General features: G+C 44.8%; 1 protein-coding gene across 2 annotated transcripts; it reads right to left on the reverse strand.

Annotated features, from left to right (window-relative positions):
- Positions 1-3,817: 3,817 nt before the first annotated feature.
- On the reverse strand, positions 3,818-22,815 carry LOC120942975 (microfibril-associated glycoprotein 4-like). 2 transcript variants are annotated; one of them, XM_040355986.1, is made up of 6 exons: positions 22,709-22,815; positions 20,152-20,236; positions 14,878-15,047; positions 13,561-13,648; positions 10,896-11,090; positions 3,818-4,184 (listed from the first exon to the last, which is right to left on the reverse strand). In XM_040355986.1, exons 1-6 carry the CDS (start codon positions 22,712-22,714, stop codon positions 3,925-3,927), a joined length of 804 nt encoding a protein of 267 aa, XP_040211920.1. In that variant the 5' UTR covers positions 22,715-22,815; the 3' UTR covers positions 3,818-3,924. The 2 variants fall into 2 exon arrangements, with proteins under 2 accessions (XP_040211920.1, XP_040211919.1); XM_040355985.1 differs by having other exon boundaries at positions 13,561-13,657; positions 22,709-22,814.
- Between the last annotated feature and the right edge of the window lie 3,839 nt (positions 22,816-26,654).

Here is a 26,654-nt window from a genome sequence, read left to right on the forward strand (position 1 = left end):
AGGTTTTCTCTTGGTCGAGAAAACCGGCCGTGTGAATGCTTCCCTGGCAGTGTTTCCCTATGGGGAAAACTGCATAGGGAAAAAAAACACTGCGACGAGAAAAATTTAGTGCGTGTTCGAAATTTTCTCGTCGTGAATCTCTGCGGTTTTCTCGTCTCAAAAGAAAACATGACAGTTTTCCCGACGAGAAAACCGATGGCGTGTACGCGGCATCAGACTTTGCACACTTCTTTGCTTTGTTGTGCCCGACATGTGTTTTTATGCGGATTTATGCTGAAAAGTCAGTTGGGCTTTAGAGCCCTTTCACACTGAGTCGCCCATAGCGTCGGCGGTAAAACGCCGATATTTTTACCACTGACGCTATGGGCGGATTTGCGGCGCATTTCGTCCGCTAGCGGCCAAGAAAGGGTTAAAACCGTCCACAATACGCTGCTGAAGCGGCGCATTGCGGGCGGTATAGCCGCGCTGTCCCATTGATTTCAATAGGCAGCAGCGGTGGAGGAGCGGTAAACAAACTGCTCCAAAGATGTGGCTAGCAGCAGTAGTGTATTTAGGTTTTGTGCTGCCCTAGGCCTGACTAAACTCGTGCACCCCCTAATTTAAATATGACCCACCCTTTCCTGTCAAGGCCACGCCCCTTGCTATTTAACCACTTCTATACAGGGCACTTACGCACCTTCCCGCCCAAGCCAATTTTCAGCTTTCAGCACTGTCGCACTTTGAATGGCAATTGCGCGGTCATGCTACACTGTACCCAAACAAAATTGGCGTCCTTTTTCCCCACAAATAGAGCTTTCTTTTGGTGGTATTTGATCACCTCTGCGATTTTTTTATTTTTAAAAAGACTGAAAATTTTGAAAAAAAAATACGTTTTTATTTTTTTCTGTAATTTTTTTGTAAATAAGTAAGTTTTCTCTTTGAATTACGGGCACTGATATGGTGGCACTGATGGGCACAGATGAGATGGCACTGATGGACATCGATGAGGTAGTACTGACGGGCACAGATGATGTGGCACTTATTGGCGGCGCTGGTATGCGGCACTGATGAGCACTCATGGGCGGCACTGATGGGCACTCATGGGCGGAACTGATGGGCACTCATGGGCGGCACAGATGGGCACTCATAGGCGGCACATATGGGTGGCACTGATGGGCACTGTGGGGTGGCACTGATGGACACTGTGGGGTGGCACCGATGGACACTGGGGCGGCACTGATTTACTTATGTTGCCAGTCAGTGCCCATTTGTGGGCGCTGATTGGCATCTTTTTTTTTGGCATGTTTTTCCTTTTTTTTCCAGACTTTTTTCTTTTCAGACTTTTTTTTTTTTTTTTTTTTAGACTTTTTTTTTAGACTTTTTTTTTGGTTTGCCCTTCCCTGGTGGTCCAGTGTGGTGATCCGAGGGGGGGGGGCTGCGGTGATAAACAATCAGCGCGAACCCCCCCTGTCAGGAGAGCCGCAGATCGGCTCTCCTCTACTCGCGTCTGACAGACGCGAGTGAGGAAGAGCCATCAACGGCTCTTCCTGTTTACATTGTGATCAGCCGTGGTTGGACACGGCTGATCACGTGGTAAAGAGTCTCTGTGAGAGACTCTTTACCGAGATCGGTGTTGCGGGGTGTCAGACTGACACCCTGCAACAACGATCGCCGCGATGCGCGCCCCCGGGGGCGCGCAGCGGCTCAGAATCCTGAGGACGTCATATGACGTCCAGTCAGGATTAGTGTTGCTCACGAATATTCGTATTGCGAATATTCTGCTCGAATATGGCATATTCGAGTATTCGCGAATATATTGCGAATTTCGCGGTCAATATTCGCTATTCCGAATATTCGATTCAATTTTATTTTTAGAACAGATCACATCCTAGAGATCTCCATCGACGTCTAAAAGCATTGCTGGTATGATTAGAGACCCTGGGCCGAGTAGCTGAAGCCATCATTTTATATTGCCGAAAATTCGCATTGCGATTATTCGGCAATAGGAATATTGCGCGATTATTTTCTCCGCCCTTCTTTTGCATCAGAGCCAGCAGTTGTCGAAATTCCGCAATCAATATCGCATTCGCATTTTGCGAAATTTCTATACAATATCACGAATATTCTGAGCCAATCAGAGTGCAAAATATCACGAATATTCTGAGCCAATCAGAGTGCTCCTTCCGCTGTTGTCGAAATTTCGCCATCAATATCGCATTCGCATTTTGCGAAATTTCGATACAATATCACGAATATTCTGAGCCAATCAGAGTGCAAAATATCACGAATATTCTGAGCCAATCAGAGTGCAAAATATCACGAATATTCTGAGCCAGAGTGCTCCTTCCGCTGTTGTCGAAATTTCGCCATCAATATCGCATTCGCATTTTGCGAAATTTCGATACAATATCACGAATATTCTGAGCCAATCAGAGTGCAAAATATCACGAATATTCTGAGCCAATCAGAGTGCAAAATATCACGAATATTCTGAGCCAATCAGAGTGCTCCTTCCGCTGTTGTCGAAATTTCGCAATTATTTTCGAATAAAGCGAATATTACTCGAATATTCGGCTATATATTCGTGATATATCGCGAAATCGAATATGGCGTATTCTGCTCAACACTAGTCAGGATTCTACAACCACTTTGCCGCCGTCAATTTGTCATTGGCGGGCGGCAAGTGGTTAAGATCTGCCCTGTAATTTTCGAGTGGGGACACTAGTTCTGAGGGCCTGGGGGAGGGCAATGGATTCCCTTTGCATAGATTTTCTCTCACTTCCTGTTTGGCTATGGGGCAGGAAGTGAAGGAAAATCTCTGTAATGGGACAGGGATAGTAAAAAAAAAAATAACTGGCAGGGGGTATAACCCCCCCTTACTCTATCCAAAAAAAAAAAAGTGTTGCCTATAAATTCTACTTTAAGCACAAATTTCTAATAATTTTATTGCGAGGACTAAGAAGATATAACCATGCCAATGGTGCAGCAGAAAACATATATTACAGTGAGGAAGGTTTGTGGTCCAGGCTGATAGGACCGTCAAAGCCGGCGGGGACTCTTTCCGTGCTGCCCCCCTGCAAAGTGCTGCCCTAGGCCTGGGCCTTGTTGGCCTAGGCCAGGATACAGCATTGGCTAGCAGGACTTTTTTTTTTTACCGTCCTGCTAGCGCAATGCTCCAGTGTGAATGTAACAGATTTTTTAAGGGGGGATTGCAGGCGCTATTTTTTTACGCTATAGAGCCTGCAATACGCTGCCGTGTTAAAGGGGTCTTAATAATGTTTTTATTTTATTTTTGTTAGGAAGCGCTGATTGTAACGGCTACCCAGCTAGGGAGAGGGTCTCAGCCGTTGGAGAAGTCCTTTTCCCTGGCAAGCTGCGATATGCACCGCCGGTATCCCCGTCCAATAGATCCAGAGAGAGAGAGAGTTCCCCTTCCCGAACGAGACAAGACTACGTTGAAGGGTCAAAAAGACTGACTTTTATTGCACATTTCACCTCGCTTTTTATATGGTTACAACAACTTACAGGGACAATGACACTCTCCGCCCCCCCCCCCCCATCTCACACAGGGGGGGCTTCAATACACATGCTTTGAAATAATGACATCTCCTTGAATCAATCAGTCTCTAGACGTTCCAGCACCGAAATCCACTTAACATGACCTGGCCGGGCACATTCCTTTCTCAATAGAATTCAATTAACCTTTAGAACAATACACACTCACAGATCATCACGTTAGCATACACCTGACAGGAGGCTGTTAACTGGTAATACACAACAGAGCGTCAATTAGCATTTAGCAGTGAAAAAGTCCCTTGTATAATTAACCCTTTGAGCTCAGAATACAAGTCATGCAGTCCTCTGTAGGCAGAATGGTTCATAGGTCCGTTACACTGATCATTTTTTATTTCTTGTAGTAGGAATGTGGAGGTCAGCAGAAATTCACTAATTCACAGCGATCTTCATCTGGGCGGCCTTCAAGGGGTGTTGTGAGGAACTTCTCCATGACAACCAGGTCATCATACAATACTGGAATCTGGTCAGGCAGGTGGGGTCTTTGGAATATAAACCGTTGAGGTTGGTGCTGGTGCATCCGTAGTACCAGAATGCTCCTTTCGTCACACTGGCACAGTTTCCAGGCCAAGTATCTCTGTCTCTGTCGTGGGTGGAGAACGCCATGCCATTGTGGTCCCTGAGTGAGTCGCCTGCAAGAATTCGAATTACAGTTACATAGAATAAAAAAAAATATATAATTTGTCTGATCTTTTAAAAACAAATAATAATAAATTTGGTAGGATCTCTCCCATCAGCGCCCCCCCCCCCCCCACTCTCCCCGACCCCCTCTAGGATTATTTTGTTATTCTGTTTCCATCAGAATTATTATATGGTGCCCATCCAACCCAAATGTACCGATCACTCCTGTAACCGACCTTTCACCCCGTGTCATTTTCTAATGTGAATTGTTTGAAAACAACAAGAAACACGTTGGAATAAAAACCAACTCTACATGGATAGAAGGCCGCCTTCACACCTGAACGTCGCGTTTTTGTGCGTTTTTTTGGGCATTTTTGTACATCACTTTTAAAGCGTTTTTGAGCTCTGGCTTTTTTATTAGCCAATAGAGAAAAATATCTTCTATTTAATCATTTGTCGCTATGTTTTTTTTTATTTTTTTTTATTCATTTTATGTTTTACTTTTTATTTGTTAAAGGGGGTTAATTTATTTATTATGATTTTTATTATTTATTTATTATTTTATTATATTATAAAAAAAAATTATTATTATTATTTATATATTTATTATTGTTATTTTTTTGTTGGGGGGGGGGGGCATAGGTTATAATCTATTATGATTTCTATTCATTTTTATTTTATTAAATGTATTAATATTTACTTGTTATTTATTCTTATATTACTAATTTATTATTATTTGTTTATGTATTTGTTTTTTTTATTTTACTATTTTTTGTTAGGGGGTTAATGTATTTTATATATTATGATTATCATTATTTTTTCATTTAACTTTTTTTTGTTAGGGGGGGTTAATGTATTTTATTTTTTATGATTAATATGATTTATTTATTATTAAAAAAAATATTATTATTATTTATATATTTATTATTGTTATTTTTTTGTTATTTTTTTGTTGGGGGGGGATAGGGGATAATCTATTATGATTTTTATTTTATTAAATTTATTAATATCTACTTGTTATTTATTATTATATTAATAATTTATTAATATTATTACGTATTTATTATTTGTTTATGTATTTTTATTTCATAAAACATTTTTTTTAGGGGGGTTAATGTATTTTATATATTATTATTATTTGTTTATTTATTTGTTTTTTTTTTATTTAACTTTTTTTTTTGTTAGGGGGGGTTAATGTATTTTATTTATTATGATTATTATTATTAATTTATATATTTAGATAAGTTAGGGTTAGAATTGGGGTCAGTATTAGGGTTAGGGGTTAACATTGGGGTTGGGGTTAGTATAAGGGTTAGGGGTTGGGGTTAGGAGTAAATATTAGGGTTAGGAGTTATTATTAGAGTTGGGTTAGGGGTTGGTATGAAGGGAAGGAGTTAATATTAGGGTTGGGTTACACATGTGATCGAAAACATTTGTTTTGTTTCGTTATTTACATAAATTCACATAGTTAAATTTGTTTCATTTGTTTTGTTTATTCGTTTTGTTTATTCGCTTTGTTTTTTTCATTTTCAAGTTGATTCAAATTTTTCAAATTCTGATCGATGCAAAACGTTTTTTTTTTAATCAGTTTCAAATAGTTTTTGAATTCGAATCGTTTTCGAATTTCCAAAGAGAACAAAAAATTGAATAGAAAATAAAGGAATAGAATATAAAAAAAAGAAAAGAATATAACAGAAAAAAAATATATATAATATAATAGATTAAAACAGAACAAAATAGGATAGAAAATAAAAGAATAGAATAGAATAGAATGAATAGAACTATTTTCCAAAATTCAAATAGAATCAATTTGAATTTGAATAGAAAAAGGATTAGTATAAGGGTTAGGATTTGGGGATAGGAGTAGTATGAAGGTAAGGAGTTAATGTTAGGTTTAGGGGTTAATATTAGGGCTGGGTTACGGGTTGATATGAGGGGGAGGGGTTAATATTAGGGCTGGGTTAGGGGTTGGTATAAGGGGGAGGAGTTGACTGCCCGCCGTGATAGTAGTCACTCTCTATGGTAAGGAGACTACATCGCCAGCGCTTGGCTGTCTCCATTGGTGGAAGGAAGTATTTTCTATCTTCTTTATAAAGATCGATTCACCTGATGAATGAACCTCCAGGATTCATCCATTAACACGCATTATTTAGCGATTTTGGGACTTTCCTATTGCACTTCATTTATTTTTCACATGATTGTAATTTATATACACATGTTTCATCACAGTGCTGTTGTTTATGTCTAAGGCTCCATGCACACTGAAGCTGATAAAAGCTGATAAAAGCTATTAAAAAACGCCAGTAGCTTTGCAGGGAGCCTTTCAAAGTTTTTTAGCGTTTTTGCAATAGCTTTAATCAGCGTTTTTGAGTGTAGCTTTTTTTTTTTCAATGGATAAAAAACGCTCAAAAACGCGGTTTTGAGCGTTTTAAGCGTTTTTTAGCGTTTTTTCCCCAGAGAAAACGGGAATCTTGAACGCAAATTTCGGGCGTTCAGAAGAAAGCCAATAAACTCCAAATCTCATTAACACTAAAAAACGCCCAGGTGTGCATGGGCACATAGGCTAACATACAGTTCAGTTTATGGGCTTTAAAAAAAAAAAAAGCCAAAACGCCAATAAACTGCAGTTTATCAGCTTCAGTGTGCATGGAGCCTAATTGTTTTCATTCACACATTTTATCATACCTCATCATTGGGGTTTCTTTCATCAATATTTGTAGCGCTGTACCTAGCACATAACACATTTTTTTTATTTTGTATCCACAATTTTTTTGGTACTGGCAGCTTTTATTCACTTTTTATGTTTTAGCGCAGTTTCAAATTCGGATCGATTCAAAACGTTTTTTTTCAAATCAGTTTCAAATAGTTTTTGAAACTGATTTTTCTATATCTCTATCTATCATCTATCCCTCCACCCATCCCATTATCAATCCATCCATCCCACTGTTCACCTGTCCATCCACCATTTGTTAATTTTCCATCAATTTATTCTGTCTACCCATCCATCCATCCATCCCAATATCCATTCTCTGATGTTGGTTCATCACCAACTGGTCTTCATGAATTTCAGACTTCTACCCCTCTAACCATCTATCCATCTATCCCTCTCTCTATTCCTCCCTCCATCCATCTATCCTTCCATCTATCCCTCCATCTACCCCTCCACCCCTCCATCTATTCATTTATCCCTCTATCCCTCACTCTATCCCTCCCTCCATCCATCTATCCCTCCATCTATTCATTTATTCCTCCATCCTACTGTATATTTGTCCATCCATGCCATCCATCCATTCTTTTGTCCTTTCTCCATCAGTTTATTCTTTCCCTCCTTCCAATCCATCCCTCTATTCCACTATCCATCCCTCTATTCCACTATCCATCCCTCTATTCCACTATCCATCCCTCTATTCCACTATCCATCCCTCTATTCCATCCCATTATCCATCCCTCTATTCCACTATCCATCCCTCCATTTCACTATCCATCCCTCTATTCCACTATTCATCCCTCTATTCCACTATCCATCCCTCTATTTCACTATCCATCCCTCTATTTCACTATCCATCCCTCTATTCCACTATCCATCCCTCTATTCCACTATCCATCCCTCTATTCCACTATCCATCCCTCTATTCCACTATCCATCCCTCTATTCCACTATCCATCCCTCTATTCCAATATCCATCCCTCTATCCCAATATCCATCCCTCTATTCCAATATCCATCCCTCTATTCCACTATCCATCCCTCTATTCCATTATCCATCCCTCTATTTCATTATCCATCCCTCTATTCCACTATCCATCCCTCTATTCCACTTTCTATCCCTCTATTTCACTATCCATCCCTCTATTCCATCCCATTATCCATCCCTCTATTCCACTATCCATCCCTCTATTTCACTATCCATCCCTCTATTCCACTATCCATCCCTCTTTTCCACTATCCATCCCTCTTTTCCACTATACATCCCTCTATTCCATTATCCATCCCTCTATTCCACTATCCATCCCTCTATTCCACTATCCATCCCTCTATTCCACTATCCATCCCTCTATTCCACTATCCATCCCTCTATTCCACTATCCATCCCTCTATTCCACTATCCATCCCTCTATTCCATTATCCATCCCTCTATTCCACTATCCATCCCTCTATTCCACTATCCATCCCTCTATTCCATTATCCATCCCTCTATTCCACTATCCATCCCTCTATTCCATCCCATTATCCATCCCTCTATTCCACTATCCATCCCTCCATTTCACTATCCATCCCTCTATTCCACTATTCATCCCTCTATTCCACTATCCATCCCTCTATTTCACTATCCATCCCTCTATTTCACTATCCATCCCTCTATTTCACTATCCATCCCTCTATTCCACTATCCATCCCTCTATTCCACTATCCATCCCTCTATTCCACTATCCATCCCTCTATTCCACTATCCATCCCTCTATTCCACTATCCATCCCTCTATTCCACTATCCATCCCTCTATTCCAATATCCATCCCTCTATTCCAATATCCATCCCTCTATTCCAATATCCATCCCTCTATTCCACTATCCATCCCTCTATTCCATCCCATTATCCATCCCTCTATTCCACTATCCATCCCTCCATTTCACTATCCATCCCTCTATTCCACTATTCATCCCTCTATTCCACTATCCATCCCTCTTTTCCATTATCCATCCCTCTATTCCACTATCCATCCCTCTATTCCACTATCCATCCCTCTATTCCACTATCCATCCCTCTATTCCACTATCCATCCCTCTATTCCACTATCCATCCCTCTATTCCACTATCCATCCCTCTATTCCATTATCCATCCCTCTATTCCACTATCCATCCCTCTATTCCACTATCCATCCCTCTATTCCATTATCCATCCCTCTATTCCACTATCCATCCCTCTATTCCATCCCATTATCCATCCCTCTATTCCACTATCCATCCCTCCATTTCACTATCCATCCCTCTATTCCACTATTCATCCCTCTATTCCACTATCCATCCCTCTATTTCACTATCCATCCCTCTATTTCACTATCCATCCCTCTATTTCACTATCCATCCCTCTATTCCACTATCCATCCCTCTATTCCACTATCCATCCCTCTATTCCACTATCCATCCCTCTATTCCACTATCCATCCCTCTATTCCACTATCCATCCCTCTATTCCACTATCCATCCCTCTATTCCAATATCCATCCCTCTATTCCAATATCCATCCCTCTATTCCAATATCCATCCCTCTATTCCACTATCCATCCCTCTATTCCATTATCCATCCCTCTATTTCATTATCCATCCCTCTATTCCACTATCCATCCCTCTATTCCACTATCCATCCCTCTATTCCACTATCCATCCTTCTATTCCACTCTCCATCCTTCTATTCCACTCTCCATCCTTCTATTCCACTATCCATCCCTCTATTCCATTATCCATCCCTCTATTCCATTATCCATCCCTCTATTCCACTATCCATCCCTCTATTCCATTATCCATCCCTCTATTCCACTATCCATCCCACCATTGCATTATCCATCCCACCATTGCACTCTCCATCCCACCATTGCACTCTCCATCCCTCTATTCCATTATTCATCCCTCTATTGCATTATCCATCCCTCTATTCCACTCTCCATCCTTCTATTCCATTATCCATCCCTCTATTCCACTATCCATCCCTGTATTCCACTCTCCATCCTTCTATTCCACTATCCATCCCTCTATTCCACTATCCATCCCTCTATTCCATTATCCATCCCTCTATTCCACTATCCATCCCTCTATTCCACTATCCATCCCTCTATTCCACTATCCATCCCTCTATTCCACTATCCATCCCTCTATTCCACTATCCATCCCTCTATTCCACTATCCATCCCTCTATTCCACTATCCATCCCTCTATTCCACTATCCATCCCTCTATTCCACTATCCATCCCTCTATTCCATTATCCATCCCTCTATTCCACTATCCATTCCACTATCCATCCCTCTATTCCACTATCCATGTCTCTATTCCATTATCCATCCCTCTATTGCACTATCCATCCCTCTATTTCACTATCCATCCCTCTATTCCATCCCACTATCCATCCCTCTATTCCACTATCCATCTCTCTATTTCACTACCCATGCCTCTATTTCACTACCCATGCCTCTATTTCACTACCCATGCCTCTATTTCACTACCCATGCCTCTATTCCATTATCCATCCCTCTATTCCACTATCCATCCCTCTATTCCACTATCCATCCCTCTATTCCACTATCCATCCCTCTATTCCACTATCCATCCCTCTATTCCACTATCCATCCCTCTATTCCACTATCCATCCCTCTATTCCACTCTCCATCCCTCTATTCCACTCTCCATCCCTCTATTCCACTCTCCATCCCTCTATTCCACTCTCCATCCCTCTATTCCACTCTCCATCCCTCTATTCCACTCTCCATCCCTCTATTCCACTCTCCATCCCTCTATTCCACTCTCCATCCCTCTATTCCACTCTCCATCCCTCTATTCCACTCTCCATCCCTCTATTCCACTATCCATCCCTCTCTTCCACTATCCATCCCTCTCTTCCACTATCCATCCCTCTCTTCCACTATCCATCCCTCTCTTCCACTATCCATCCCTCTATTCCACTCTCCATCCCTCTATTCCCTCCCATTATCCATTCTTTGGTTCCTCACCAGCTGGTCTGGATGAATCTCCTTCTTTAAACCCATCAATATACAGTTTGTAGCTTTTTTCCACTCCGGAGATGGCGAGAGGTGAGAGGGAAAAGGTATTGTAGGTCACAAAACGGGCGTCATTGTCGTAATCTGTGAGGTCGATGCGCAGGCGGTAGGACCTCCGCAGGGTGAGTTGGTAGATGTTCTCCAGACCTGGGCCAGAAATGACAGAGAGGTTTATTGACAGTAATAAAAAAATATATATTCAAATATATTTCCCCCTCAAACTAGTGAAAGATAAAATACTAGTATAGCATAATATTACTGTAACTAATTGAAAAATAAATTTAAATAAAAAACACCCAACATTACCCGCTTGTCTTCTGCCCAATAACGGTTTTACTGCTACAGGGCGGCAGCCGTGCGCAGGATCACGTATAAAATATGTGTGGAGCCCCCCCACCCCCCAATACATACCTGAGCCCCCTCTCAATCCAGCGATGTCCACGACAGTCTTGCCTCTCCCAGGACTAACACTCAATCCCAGCCAGTGAGCCAATCAGGAGACGGAGGGGGCAGGGCCACATTGCGGCTCTATGTGTGAATGGACACGCGGAGCCAATGATCGGGGAGCACGCCTCCTCTGGGTGCCCCCATTGCAAACTGCTTGCTGTGGGGACACCCAGCAGGAGGGAGGAGCCAGGAGCGCCAACGAGGGACCCCGAGACGAGGAGGATCTGGGCTGCTATGTGCAAAACCATTACACAGAGCAGGTAAGTAGGTAAGGTTTGTTATATAAAAAAAACTAAAACAATGACACTTTAACCACTTCAATACCGGGCATTATCACCCCCTTCCTGCCCAGGCCAATTTTCAGCTTTCAGCGCTGTAACAATGTGAATGACAATTGCGCGGTCATGCAACACTGTACCCAAATGAAATTTTTATAATTTTTTTCCCCACAAATAGAGATTTCTTTTGGTGATATTTGATCATCTCTGCGTTTTTTTTGCGCAATAAACAAAAAAAGAGCGAAAATTATAGTAAAATTTTTTTTATTTTTTTTTTTTAATAAATATCCCAAATGTAAAAAACACAATTCTCCTCAGTTTAGGCCGATATGTATTCTTCCACATATTTCTGGTAAAAAAAAAAAATGGCAATAAGTGTATATTGATTGCCAAAAGTTATAACGTCTACAAAATAGGTTATTGATTTATGGCATTTTTATTATTATTATTTTTTTTACTAATAATGGCGGTGATCAGCTATTTTTATCATGACTGTGACATTGTGGCGGACAGATCGGACACTTTTGACCATATTTTGGGACCATTGACATTTATACAGCGATCAGAGCTATAAATATGCGCTGATTACTGTATAAATGTCACTGGCAGGGAAGGAGTTAACACTAGGGGGCGATCCAGGGGTTAAATGTGTTACCTGACTGTGTGTTCTAACTGTAGGGGGGATAGGACTGACTAGGGCAGGAGACGGATCGGTGTTCCTATATACTAGGAACACACGATCTGTCTCCTCTCCCCTGACAGGACGTGGATCTGTTTACACACACAGATCCAGGTTCCTGCTCTGTCACGAGCGACAGCCGGGCACGTGCATCGGCTCCTCGGCGGCGCACACGCGCCCCATATATACCGCGGGGAAGCCGAGGCCGTCATATGACGCCCGCCCAGGATGGGATATCCCATCTGCGGACGTCATATGACAATGGGCGGGGAAGGAAGTGGTTAAAGGAGCTGTAAACCCTCAAGATTTGTCACCTCAATGCATTCTATACGTTAGGGTGAAAAACTTTCTGTCATTCAGCAGCCCCCCCCGAGCCCCCATTATACTTACCTCAGCCCCGTAATTCATACAATGGGAACAGGCACACCAGCTCCGGCCGGTGTCTCGTGTCCTGATTGGATAGATTGATAGCAGCACAGCCATTGGCTCTAGGGTGACCACATTTCCAAACTACCATTCAGGGACACCCTCCCTTCCCAAAAATCAGCTTGTGCTGTAACGAATCACAGCACAGTGATTGAACACAAGAGGCGGGATTTATGATTTCTCCAATCACAAGCAGGGGGCGGGGATTGTGCTCCTCCAGGCATTCCCGGGCAGGACAAGTGCTGTCAGCGAGGAAAGCGGTGATGTGGCGGCATTTTTTGGGGGCATCAGATTGGCGCAGGGAGGTGGCTGTGTCAGTTTCATTCCGGGACACTGTATTGTCCTGGAATGATTGTGCCCGGGATAGACCTGCAAAATGTGGGACTGTCCCCGGCAATCCGGGACACGTGGTCACCCTAATTGGCTCCCACTGCTGCCAATCAAATCTAATGACGCGGGCACTGGGGGGCGGAGCCGAGTCCTGCTGTCTGTGTCTACGGACGCAGCAACAGTACATGGGAGCGCGCCCGCACGGGTGTCCCAAAGAAGAGCGCTTCTCTGACAGGGCACTCAAGAAGAGGAGGAGCCTGGAGCGCTGCGGGGGGACCCTAGAAGTGGAGGATCGGGGGCCACTCTCTGCACAGAGGAGGAAAGTATGGCATGTGTGTTTTTTTTGTTTTTTTTTAAACCTCTGAACTTTTACAACCCCTTTAAGGATTTTATTCTTTCTATGTGTAGAGTAGAGGGACTTTGTAATATTCAGGAAGGTGTAAAATAAAAGCCTTACCCAACCAATACTCAGAGTCGGCTTGTCCAAATCCGGCCTTGTAGTCCTCCCAGCCTCGGTTAAAATCCTCACTTCCATCAAACCTCTTCTGAAACACCTGAAGAAGAGACATGAAATGATTGGATCATAGTGATGGGGCGATGTGCTCCGATCAATACTGTCCCCTGGGGGGATTGTACAATTCTACACACATAATGCAAATATTACATCACAGAGAGAGAAAACCGACAGATTGGTAAGTAAAAGCAGAACACCCTATATACACAATCATTACACACACTACACTCATTACACACATTACACACAATGAAATAGAGGGATGGAGAGTGGAATAGAGGGATGGAGAGTGGAATAGAGGGATGGAGAGTGGAATAGAGGGATGGAGAGTGGGATGGAGGGATGGATAGTGGAATAGAGGGATGGAAAATGGAATAGAGGGATGGAGAGTGGAATAGAGGGATGGATAGTGGAATAGAGGGATGGATAGTGGAATAGAGGGATGGATAGTGGAATAGAGGGATGGAGAGTGGGATGGAGGGATGGATAGTGGAATAGAGGGATGGATAATGGAAAAGAGGGATGGATAGTGGAATAGAGGGATGGATAGTGGAATAGAGGGATGGATAGTGGAATAGAGGGATGGATAGTGGAATAGAGGGATGGAAAATGGAATAGAGGGATGGAGAGTGGGGTGGAGGGATGGATAATGGAATAGAGGGATGGATAGTGGAATAGAGGGATGGAAAATGGAATAGAGGGATGGAGAGTGGGATGGAGGGATGGATAGTGGAATAGAGGGATGGATAATGGAATAGAGGGATGGATAGTGGAATAGAGGGATGGATAGTGGAATAGAGGGATGGATAGTGGAATAGAGGGATGGATAGTGGAATAGAGGGATGGATAGTGGAATAGAGGGATGGATAGTGGAATAGAGGGATGGAGAGTGGAATAGAGGGATGGAGAGTGGAATAGAGGGATGGAGAGTGGAATAGAGGGATGGATAGTGGAATAGAGGGATGGATAGTGGAATAGAGGGATGGATAGTGGAATAGAGGGATGGAGAGTGGAATAGAGGGATGGAGGGAGAGATAGATGGAGGGATGGACAGAGTGATAGTGGGATAGAGGGATAGATGGATAGAGGGATTGTGGGATAGAGGGATAGATAGGTGGGCTAACTGTTTAAGAGATCTCAGCGTCAGGCTGGACAGACATTGATGAAGGAAAGTATAATCTATAATGAAAATGTCACAAGGGTTAGTAAAGGGGAACAATATATCTCTACATCACTGTGGGGGAGGGGACCATCACTTACTGTCCATGGTCCATTTGCACTGGTCATGTCGCAGTATACCGGGACTGGAGCTGAATACCGTCCATTGGGGAAGATCAGATATACGCCGTCTGCGGTAAACTCGCTGTCATACACATCCTTGCAGTCCAGAGGGAAGCAGGTTTTAAAGCTGGAATCTTGACAACTATTCACTGGAAAGAGAAATTATAGCGTCAGAGTTCTCTCTCCATAAGATGTGCAACTCAAAATTATTACCTCATATTTGGGGATGAGATTCAGGCCCACCCAGATATAACGGATAGTCTGTCCCACTACAAATGTTGCCTTGGGCCCAAGCCAAACTGTTCCAAGCTTAGACACTTTATTTATCCAGTTACTGGCAAATTTAGGTTGTTTGACAAATTGCCTTCAAATAAACCAGGGGTCTCCAAAGGGGGGCCAGTTTACTGTCCTTCAGACTTTAGGGGGGCTGGACTGTGCCCAGTTAGAGTAAACAATGCCAGATCTTTGGATATTAGGGGGAGAAATAGTTGGCATTGTTGGGAGGAATAGTGCCCCATTGTTGGTGCCAGTGGAAGGAATTATGCCCCATTGTTGGCGTTGGTGGCAGGAATAATTTCACAAGGGCCGGATAAATTCAAGCAAAGGGCCGCCTCCGGCCCCAGCAGTTTGGAGACCACTGATTTAAACAATCCTCTCCATTTATTTTTTCAGAGATGCATTATAAGCCCTACCCCAAAAATAAGCCCTAAGCTTGTAAAATCCTATAATCCACTCTATTACAGTAGTATATAATGTACAATGTGAGTGTTTCTGTAATATGATTGCGGGGAAGAGAGCTCCGGCGGGTCACAGAAGCACGAATCTGCGCTATAACGAAGATATTTGGCACAATTATATTACAGAAACACACACGTTGTACATTATACAATACTGTAATAGAGGGGATTATAGGATTTTACAAGCATTTTAACTCAGTTCACACTGGGGATTCCTGACAGGCATGGAGAGAGAGGGGTAGAGAAGACAGCACATTACATGGTAGGACCTACCCCGAAAATAAGCCCTACTGTGTCTTTTGTTGCCAAAATTTATATAAGACCCGGGCTTATTTTCGGGGAAACAAAGAAGGTGCAGGAACTCCCCCCTTCTAGATCTCTTCATGTATCCGACCCCTACCAACCTCCAAGCACTGATCCTTGGTACTGCCCCCTACCCACCCCTGAGCACCACCTCTTGGTTCCACCCCCTACCCAGCTCCAAGTACTGCCCCTTTTAGAGAATATAGAGCTTTATAGACTTTCTAAAAGTATAATTTTGTAATGCTAAGTAATTTAGCAACAATAGACCCCCAGCACTAACAACAGATCTCCCAGCAGTCAACATTAATAGACTCTCCAGCAGCCAGCAACAGTAGTCCCCTCCCTAAACAGTAGATCCCCTGCAGTAACAAAAGATCCTCCACCAGCAACAATAGATTGATTTGCCACGTAAAAATAGATCCCCTCCAGCAACAATAAGCATCCCAAACAGCCAGTATCAGTAGATCCTCCATCACACCCCAGCACCCCGTTGGCATTGCATACATTCAGTGCTGGAGGTGCCGGAACTGCACTCCCCCACATTCCTGCTGGAAACAAGCCCTGATCCTCTGTGATTTTACAGCGTCCCACAGCCTTTGAACAGGTTTGTAGCCAAGACTCTTCTCAACTGAGACCCATTTCCTTCCTCTCAAAGCTTCTACATGAATCTCCTCAGATTCCTGAGGACCAACACCTTTATATGACAAGATGGGGATCCACTCTCCAACGCCCCATTCATCCTGTATGCTGGGAGGAAATATGGGAAGTGACTGCAAAGCCTTCTACATGTGTGTTGTATTTGGAAACTAACTATACAGTAAATTTTGGTAGAGAACCCCGGAGGTCTTAGGCCCCATACTCACGAGCAAACATGTCTGCTGAAACTGGCCCGCAGGCCAGTTTCAGCAGACATGTTTGGTCGTGTGTGGGCGCGAGCGGGCCGAATTCCAGCAAACATTTGCCCGCCGGGCCTTTTCCCAGCAGACAAATATTCCTGGACTTGTTTTAAAACAGCCCGCTGGAATTCAGCCCGCTCGGACATGTACGGTCGTCAGTACAGACCTACCGTACATGTCCAGCCGCCCGCCGTGCCTCGCATGCGTCGAATGACTTCGACGCATGCGTGGAAGCATTTTAAAGGCGGGCCGCCCACGTCGCCGCGTCATTGTCGCGGCGACACCGCGTCATCGACGCGGCGACACCGCGTCATCGACGCGGCGACACCGCGGACACGCCCCGCGTATTGTTTACGCGCGGACTTCTGTACGATGGTGTGTACAACCATCGTACAGAAGCCCTCTGGCAGACATGTATGGTGAAAACGGTCCGACGGACCGCTTTCACCATACATGTTTGTCCGTGTGTACCCGGCCTCACACGCACCCAACCCAACTGTCCCCAAAAATTGCTGGCAATGTGTCCGAACCTCGGGGTCTTTATAGCACATATTTTGCCAATGTTCCTTCATACCAACCTTTTGACCCCACATGCTCCAAGTGCTGCAGCAAGAACTAGAAATGTCCCCAGCAGGGCCGGACTTACCATTGGGCTTAACTGGGCTCAAGCCCATGGGCCCCACCCAATAGGTGGCCCCGGGCCCAATCGCGGCAACCCCCCAATCGCGGCAACCCCCTCACACAATTTCGCGGCAATCCCCTCATGCAATTTCACGTCAATCCCCTTCCGCAATTTCACGGCAATCGCGGCAACCCCCTCACACAATTTCGCGGCCATCCCCGTTCACGGCAATCGTGGCAACCCACTCCCGCAATTTCGCCCCCCGCTCAACACCTTCGGTGTATGGAGGTAATTCTCGGCAGGCCCCCGCTCAACAACTTCGATGCTCCAGGAGGCCCCTTCACTGCAGCTGTGTAAGGGGCCCCAAAATAACTGAAGCCAGCCCTGGGAGGAAGTAAGAAAAAGAAGTCCGTCCAGCGGCTGCCTCCCAAGCTCAACAACTTTGATCGGTCGGCGCATTGCCCCCCCCAACAACTTTGATAGGTCGGTCGGCGGACCCACCAGCCCCCCACCCCCCTCAACAACTATGATCGGTCGGCAGTAACAACCCCCTGCTTCTCTGCTCCAGGGGGCCCCTTTGATTATTAAGCCCAGGGGCCCCCACCACCCTAAGTCCTGCCCTGGTCCTCAGCATCAGACCATTTACACTGCTTACTTGGCTTATCCTTTCCAGGACGACCTGAATATGCTAAGAAATTGGTCACTCACATGATGACAGTGGCTAGAAGACTGATCCCGCTCCACTGGATATCCACTGTTATGCCGCGTACACACGCTCGAAATTTCCGACAACAAATGTTCGATGGGAGCTTTTGGTCGGAAATTCCGACCGTGTGTAGTCCCCATCGGACATTTTCCGACAACAAAAATTTGAGAGCTGGTTCTCCAAATTTTCCGACAACAAAATCCGTTCTCGTAAGTTCCGAGCGTGTGTGGACAATTCGGATGCACAAAATTCCACGCATGCTCTGAATCCAGTACGAGACGGAAGCGCTCGGTCTGGTAAAACTAGCGCATTCGTCACGCTGCAAAGAACGGTAACGGACTGAAAAGCACGAAGCTGAAAAACGCGAATCGTCTCTCACCAAACTTCTACTAACATGAGATTAGCAGAAGGAGCCCAAAGGGAAGGGAACTTCCGTTTTATTGTGACGTCGTACGTGACTGCGTTCTTGACGTTCGCAATTTCACACAGTTAGAATCACTCCCTAGGACACACTCAACCCCTTCCTAGCCCCCTAGCGGTTAACCCCTTCCCTGCCAGTGTCATTTACATAGTAATCAATGCATTTTTATAGCACTGATCATTTTATAAATGACAATGGCCCAGATTCAGGTAGGGGCGCGCACTGGTACGGCGGCGCAGCGTCCCGTTTTTACGCTACGCCTCCGTAAATTACTTGAGCTACGATTCATTCACGAAGCATTTGCTCCGTAATTTGCGGGGGCTTTTCGTAAAAGTGGCCGGCGTAAGCGTGCGTAATTTAAATGATCCCGTAGGGGGCGTGGATCATTTAAATTAGGCGCGTTCCCGCGCCGAACGTAGTGCGCATGCTCCGTCGGGAAACTTTCCCGACGTGCATTGCGGTAAATGACGTCGCAAGGATGTCATTTGCTTTGACGTGAACGTAAATGGCATCCAGCGCCATTCACGATTCACTTACGCAAACAACGTAAATTTCAAAAATCGCGACGCGGGAACGACGTCTATACTTACCATTGGCTGCGCCTCCTAATTGCAGGAGCAGCCTTACAACGGAAGCGACGTACGCAAACGACGTAAAACTTGAACGCCGGGCGCTCGTGAATCGGCGTTAGTATGCAATTTGCATACTCTACGCTGACCACTACGGGAACGCCACCTAGCGGCCAGCGTCAGAATGCAGCCTAAGATACGACGGCATAAGAGCCTTATGCCAGTCATATCTTAGGCTACAGTCGGCGTATCGATCTTTCTGAATACAGAAAGTCGATACGCGGGCGCTACTTAGCAATTACGCTGCGTATCTATGGATACGCAGGCGTAATTGCTACCTGAATCTACCCCAATGGTCCCACAATAGTGTCAGAATTGTCCGATGTGTGCGCCATAATGTCGCAGTCACGATAAAAAACTATGATCGCCGCCATTACAAGTAAAAAAAAGAAATTATTAATAAAAATGCCATAAAACTATCCCCTATTTTGTAGACGCTATTACCTTTGCTCAAACCAATCAATAAACGTTCATTGCGATTTTTTTTTTTGTACCAAAACTGTATATAAGAATTACATATCGGCCTAAACTGAGGAAAAAAAATATATTTTTTTATATATTTTTTTGGGGATATTTATTATCGCAAAAAGTATTTTTTCAAAATTGTCGCTCTATTTTTGTTTATAGTGCAAAAAATTTAAACCGCAGAGGTGATCAAATACCACCAAAAGAAACCTCTATTTGTGTGGAAAAAAGGACGTCAATTTTGTTTGGGAGCCATGTCGCACGACCGCGCAATTGTCAGTTAAAGCGTCGCAGTGCCGAATCGCAAAAACTGGCCCGGTCAGGAAAGGGGAGTAAATCTTCCGATAAAACATTGGCTCTCGTAATCTACTTCTTAGTCACATTCACAAATATTTAGGGAAGGTTGATATCCCAGTACAGAAAATAATATCTGACGTGTTTTACAATAAAGTAGAAGAGGGAAATAATACTCACGGTGATTCTTGTTGAGAGGCGGTTGGAAGGCGATAACAGGAGCCAAGCAGAACACAAGGAGCAAAGCGAGGTCCAACGATCGGGGCTGAGTGATAGAGTTACAGAGTTACAGAGTTAAAGAGTTACAGAGTTAAAGAGTTACATTGTTACAGAGTTACATTATAGTTACAGAATTACATAGTTACAGAGTTAGTCAGGTTGAAAAAGACACAATCTGTTTACATCCGGGAACCCGGGCGGCCGATTCTGATGGCACGGGAGAGCCCGGAGAAGCACCGGATGGCGGCGGGAGGACGTCCCCTCCCATCGCCTATAAGAACGATCAAGCGGCGGAAGTTATGATCGTTCTTATGGGGCACAGAATCGCTGGCTGGAAAGAATGATATCTGAATGATGCCTATAGCTTCCCCCATCATTCAGATATCCCCCCCCCCCCCCCCGGAAGTCAGCGACGTCATATGACGGCGTGCGGTAGGGAAGTGGTTAAAGTGACACTAAAGGTTCAATTAGAAAAATAAAAATAACAAACATGTTATACTTCCCTCCACTGTGCAGCTCGTTTTCCACAGAGTGGCCCCCGAACACCATCTTCTGGGGTCCCCCGGCGGCTCTCGCGGCTCCTCCCCGCATCAGATAACCCCCCTAGGAGAAGCGCTCTCCCATGTCATACACTCTGCGTCCATAGCAGCCGCATGCAGGACTTAGCCCCGCCCCCCCCAGCACCCATGTCATTGGATTTGATTGACAGCAGCAGGAGCCAATGGCTGCGCTGCTATCAATCTATCCAATGAAGAGTCGAGAACCCCGGGCAGAGAAACAGCGCGTCCTTGGCGTGGGACATTCCAGGGCTCAGGTAAGTAAAACAGAGGGGGGGGGGGGCTGGTCACTGACAGAAGTTTTTTCACCTTAAGCATAGGAGGCATTGAGGTGAAAAAGCAGGAGGGTTTACAATCCCTTTAAACGGCAGCTTCGCAAGATCACCAAGCCCCCCTCCCCCCCCCTTTGGGGTTTCCGATGCGGCCGAAGCCTAGGCAGAAAGTCGAGTGCAGGCAAGATGGCCCCAACTCAGCTCTATGCCCTTGGAGGACTGGAGTGACCTCCATAAACAATTATTATTTTTTTCCTAAAGTCATAATGTCAATTTTTCTTTATATATTTTTGCTTTTAAGTGTAAATGTGAGATGTGAGGTGTTTTTGACCCCAGATCTCTCAACAAAGAGGACCTGTCATCCTTAGGCCCCTTTCACAATGGGGGTGGTGGTATAGCCCCGCTATTTTCAGCGGCGCTTTACCGTCCTAATTGCAGCGGTATTCGGCAGCTAGTGGTGCGGTTTTAACCCCTGCTAGCAGCAGAAAAAGGATCAATACCGCCTGCAATGCGCCTCTGCAGAGGCGCATTGCGGGCGGTATAGCCGCGGTTTCCCATTGATTTCAATGGGAAGGAGCGGCGGAGGAGCGGTAAACACACCGCTCCTCTCACCGCTTCAAAGATGCGGCTAGCAGGACTTTTGGAGCGGCCCTGCTAGCGCACCGCTCCAGTGTGAAAGTGAAAACCCTCGGGGCTTTCGCACTGGAGAAACAGCAGCCGCTGTTTAGGGTCGGTTTGCAGGCGATATTTTTAGAGCAATAGCGCCTGCAAACCGCCCCAGTGTGAAAGGGGTCTTAATGTTTACATTCCTTGTAATAGGAATACAAGAGAAAAAATAAATAAATAAAGGGACAGTGTAAAAATAAAACGTTAAATAAATAAATAAATAATAGTAAAAAAATAAATGAAAGTGTCCCATCCCTCCGTGCTCGTGTGCAGAAGCGAACGCATACGCAAGTCGCGCCCGCGTATGTGAGCGGCGTTCTAACCACACAAGTGAGGTATCGCCGCGATCGTTGTAGTGAGAGCAATAATTTTAGCGCTAGACCTCCCCTGTACCTCTAAACTGGTAACCTGTAGAAAAAAAAGTACTGAAGTTTGGCGCCATTTCACAAGTGTGCGCAATTTTAAAGCGTGACAAGTTAGTTATCTATTTACTCGGTGTCACATCATCTTTCACAAAAAAAAAAATTGGGCTAACTTTACTGTTATTTATTTTCAATTAATTGAAGTGAAATTTCCCCCCCCCAAAAAAATAGTTTGAAAGACCGCTGCACAAATGTAGTGTGACAGAAAATATTACAACAACTGCCATTTTATTCTTTAGGGTCTCTGTTAAAATATATATATATACACAGTTTACTGTTAAGGACAGCCAATCAAAGCCGACCCGGGACACACCGGCTGGGTCTCCGGTGGGACGGGAGAACCTGGGAAAGCCGGTAACGTCCCCTCCCGCTGCTTGTAATAGCAATTGAGTGGTTGGTTAGCCGCTCTGGTTGCTATTACAAGAGAGCCGACCGCCAGGCTCTAAAACACGATGCTTGCAGCTGCATTATCCCGGTACAAACGCCGCCCTCCTAAAACATGGCACCCCAGGCAAACGCCCCTGGGTCAATCTCCATTACTTAAAGTGGGTCCTACATCCATTCCCCTTCATCCCCATCCAGTAGGATTTGTTGAACTCACCTGCATTGTTCAGCTTCCCAGTGTAATGGCTGGTCTGGGGGTGGGGGGTATTTATATCTGTGCTTCTAAACCCCACCCAGTGTTGTAAGAATGGTTCCATCATCCTCGGAATCTGAGCCAAGGGCTTATCGTGATTTATGCATTTCTGGTAGATAATAGCGGGACCTTGGTTAATAATAGCAGGACCTTTGGCCTGGTGTTCTTTGCTGAGCTCAGCTGGGGGTAAATATTTGATTACTCTAATGAAGTCAGACTGCATATACATTTAACCCCTTCAACACAATCCCAGGACAATTTTCAGCTTTCAGCGCTGTCACATATAGAATGACAACTGGCGGTCACGAAACACATGATGGGCAATGATAGGTGGCACTGATGAGGCTGTACTGATAGGCGGCATTAATGGTCACCGATAGGCAGCACTGATAGCCACCGATGAGGCTGCACTGATGGGCATTGCTAGGCAGCACTGATGAGGCTGTACTGATGGGCACTGATAGGTGGCATTAATGGTCACTGATAGGCAGCACTGACAGCCACGGATGGACATTGATGAAGTAGCACTGATGGGCACTGATGAGGCTGCACTGATGGGCACTAATAGGTGGCATTAATGGTCACTGATGGGAAGCACTGATAGCCACTGATGGGCCACTTATGGGTTAACCACTAGGGGGTTAGGAAGGGTTAAGTGTGTCCTAGGGCGTGGCTTACTGTGACACGTCACTGATCGCTGCTCCCGATGAGAGGGAGCCTATGATCAGTGTTGTGTCACTAGGCAGAACAGGGAGATGCCTTGTTTACACTGGCCTCTCCCCATCCTGCAGCTCTGTGACCCGATCCCGGAACACTGGCGGACATCGAGTCCTTGGGGTCCCACGGACACGGTCATGGAGCTCGCAGCAGGGGCGCGCGCATGAACAGCGCAAAATTCGAATTGCCGTATATATACATCACTTTGCGCAGCCGTGCCATTCTGCTGACGTATATCGGCATGAGCCGGTCATCAATCGGTTAAATGTATGCTTTCTAACTGTGTGGGGGAGGTGACTGTACTGTGGGAAGGCAGAGATCCGTGTTCATGCTTACAGTAGTAGAAACACAGGATCACAGCCTTCCCATCTCACAGAACAGCGATCTGCCTTGATTACATAGGCAGACTGACGTTTTTCCTGTCTCCCGAACAATGGGGAGGGGTCAGTGGACATCGCGTCCTCCGGACCCGCTGATTGGCCTTCGGCGGCACGCGTGTGCACCCCAGACCTTGAGGTGCGGAATCACATACAGGTACGTGATTCTGCACAGGGGAGCCGCCTTGCCGTCGTGTATGTACAGTATACGGTCGGCAAGCGGTTCAAGCAGAACTAAAGGCCTTTCATTTTGTATACAGTAAGAGAGAGTTATAAACCCCATAAGTTGTTTTTTTGTTTTAGGTTTTAGGTTTTTGCCATCTGTGTTTCCCTTCACTTCCTGTCCCATAAACAAAACAGGAAGTGAGAGGAAATCCCTCTAAAGTGAAAAAATTCCAGGTTGTCACCAGAAGTATTGGAAGAATTTCTTTTTTGGGGGATATTTATTATAGCAAAAAGTAAGAAATATAAAAAAAAAAATCTAAATTGTCGCTCTATTTTTGTTTATAGCGCAAAAAATAAAGGGCCAGATTCACAAAGAGATACGACGGTGTATTATCTACAGATATCTCCAGATCCCCCATCGTATCTCTGACTTACACTGGTCCTATCTATGCGCCTGGTTCATAGAATCAGATACACATAGATAGGGCTAGATCTGACAGTGTTACACTGTCGGATCTTTTTTTCAATTTAAAAATGGCGCCGGGGGCGTTCCCGCTGATTTACACTGAATAATATGTAAATCAGCGAGATACGCAAATTCACGAACGTACGCGGACCCGACGCAGTCTTCTTACGACGTTTCCGTAGCGGCTTTTCCGTCGTATACTTACCCCTTCTTTTATCAGGCGCAGCCAATGTTAAGTATAGCCGACGTTCCCGCGTCGAATTTGAATTTTCTAACGTCGTTTGCGTACGCCGATTCACAAACACGCGCGTCGCAAGTCACGCTCACGTCGAAACCACTGACGTCCTAGTGACGTCAGTGGGAGCAATGCACGCCGGGAAATTCCCCGGACGGCGCATGCGCATTTAAATCGGCGCGGGGAACGCGCCTGATTTAAATAGTACACTCCCCCTAGCCGCGGAATTTGAATTCCGCCGGGGGATTTAGGATCCGCCGCCGCAAGTTTGGAGGTAAGCGGTTTGTGAATTAGCCACTTGCCTCTCAAACTTGCGGGAGCGGATCTTAATTCACGTAGATCGAGCGGATCTATAGATCCGCTGATCTACGTGAATCTGGCCCAAAAGCCGCAGAGGCGATCAAATACCACCAAAAGAAAGCTCTATTTGTGGGGGAAAAAAGGACGCCAATTTTGTTTGGGAGTCACGTCACGCGACCGCGCAATGGTCAGTTAAAGCCACGCAGTGCCGAATTCGCAAAAAGTGCTCTGGTCTTTGGGCAGCCAAATGGTCCGGGGGCTGAAGTGGTTAAATAAAGGACAAAAGCCCAACTTCAGTAACACTTGTAAGTAGAAAATAGAAAATAAAAGAGAAAATAGCAAATCTGCCGGCAGAATCAATAGGTAATAAAACCCATATTGTGGGGCGACTCGGAAAAAACAAAAGTGGGTGTTTTATGTCTGCAGACAGACCGCAGCGTATCTGTTATTTTTGTATGTTTCCCGGAGTTCCCCTTTAAGTTGGGACTTTCCTTCTGAAAAACAAAGATTCTTAGATGGCTGATGCCGCGTACACACCATCGTTTTCTGCGATGGAAAAAAACGTCATTTTCAAAAACGTCAATTTAATTGACCGTGTGTGGGCAAAAACGTCGTTTTATGTCTTCTAAAAAACGACAGAAAAAAATTGAAGCATGCTTCAATTTTATGTGTCGTTTTTGGCCGACGTCGTTTTCTGTGTTCTAAACATTGACCGTGTGTACGTAAAAACGTCGATTTAAGCCCGCGCATGCTCAGAAGCAAGTTAGGAGACGGCAGCGCTCATTCATGTAAAACGACTGTTCAGAATGGAATCAGCACATTCGTTAAGGTGTTTTTCAGCTTATAGACAAGAAAACGAAATTTAAAGCACAGTCACTGAAAATCACGAATCGTATCTCACCAAACTTTTACTAACACGCAGCAACACGATATCAGCAAAAGAGGCCGTCTTCCGCATGGAAACGACCCTTTATAGTGACGTAGTGCGTGATTGACGGAACTGCGCTGTGCTAGAGCGTTGTGAAAAAGCGATGGTGTGTATGCTACGTCGTTGTTCAAATTGAAGTTTGAAAAATGACGTTTTTTTAAAGCACATAAAGCGTCGCTTTTTTCCATCGCAGAAAACGATGGTGTGTACGCGGCATCAGAACAATGGAAGAGGAAGCCGTCGTTCTTTATACCGGGAATGCATACGTTGGCTTTTTCAGAACACATTTAGGACTTTTTACACCAAAAGAAGCCAAAACGTCAAAATCTGGGGTCCCCTGCATATCGGGCCGTATATAAAAAAAAAAATCCTTAGGGGGGGGGGGGGTTCAGGTCTTTCAGACCCCTTATTAACCACTTGAGCCCCGGACCATTATGCAGGTTAAGGACCTTGCCCCTTTTTGCGATTCGGCACTGCGTCGCATTAACTGACGATTGCGCGGTGGTGCGACGTGGCTCCCAAACAAAATTGGCGTCCTTTTTTCCCCACAAATAGAGCTTTCTTTTGGTGGTATTTGATCACCTCTGCGGTTTTTATTTTTTGCGCTATAAACAAAAGAAGAGCGACAATTTTGAAAAAAAATGCTATATTTTTTACTTTTTGCTGTAATAAATGGCCCAGATTCAAAAAGCAATTGCGTCTGCGTAACCATAGTTACGCAG

The sequence above is a fragment of the Rana temporaria genome, chromosome 6, assembly GCF_905171775.1.
Source record: "Rana temporaria chromosome 6, aRanTem1.1, whole genome shotgun sequence".
In the NCBI taxonomy this organism is placed as follows: domain Eukaryota; kingdom Metazoa; phylum Chordata; class Amphibia; order Anura; family Ranidae; genus Rana; species Rana temporaria.

What these genes read in the sequence shown, in the direction of transcription:
- LOC120942975 (XM_040355985.1), bottom strand. An exon ending in GTGCAAATGGACCATGGACA is followed by an intron (nt 13,658 to 14,877) that starts GTAAGTGATGGT and finishes TCTCTTCTTCAG; the next exon opens with GTGTTTCAGAAGAGGTTTGA. An exon ending in CGACTCTGAGTATTGGTTGG is followed by an intron (nt 11,091 to 13,560) that starts GTAAGGCTTTTA and finishes TTTCTGGCCCAG; the next exon opens with GTCTGGAGAACATCTACCAA.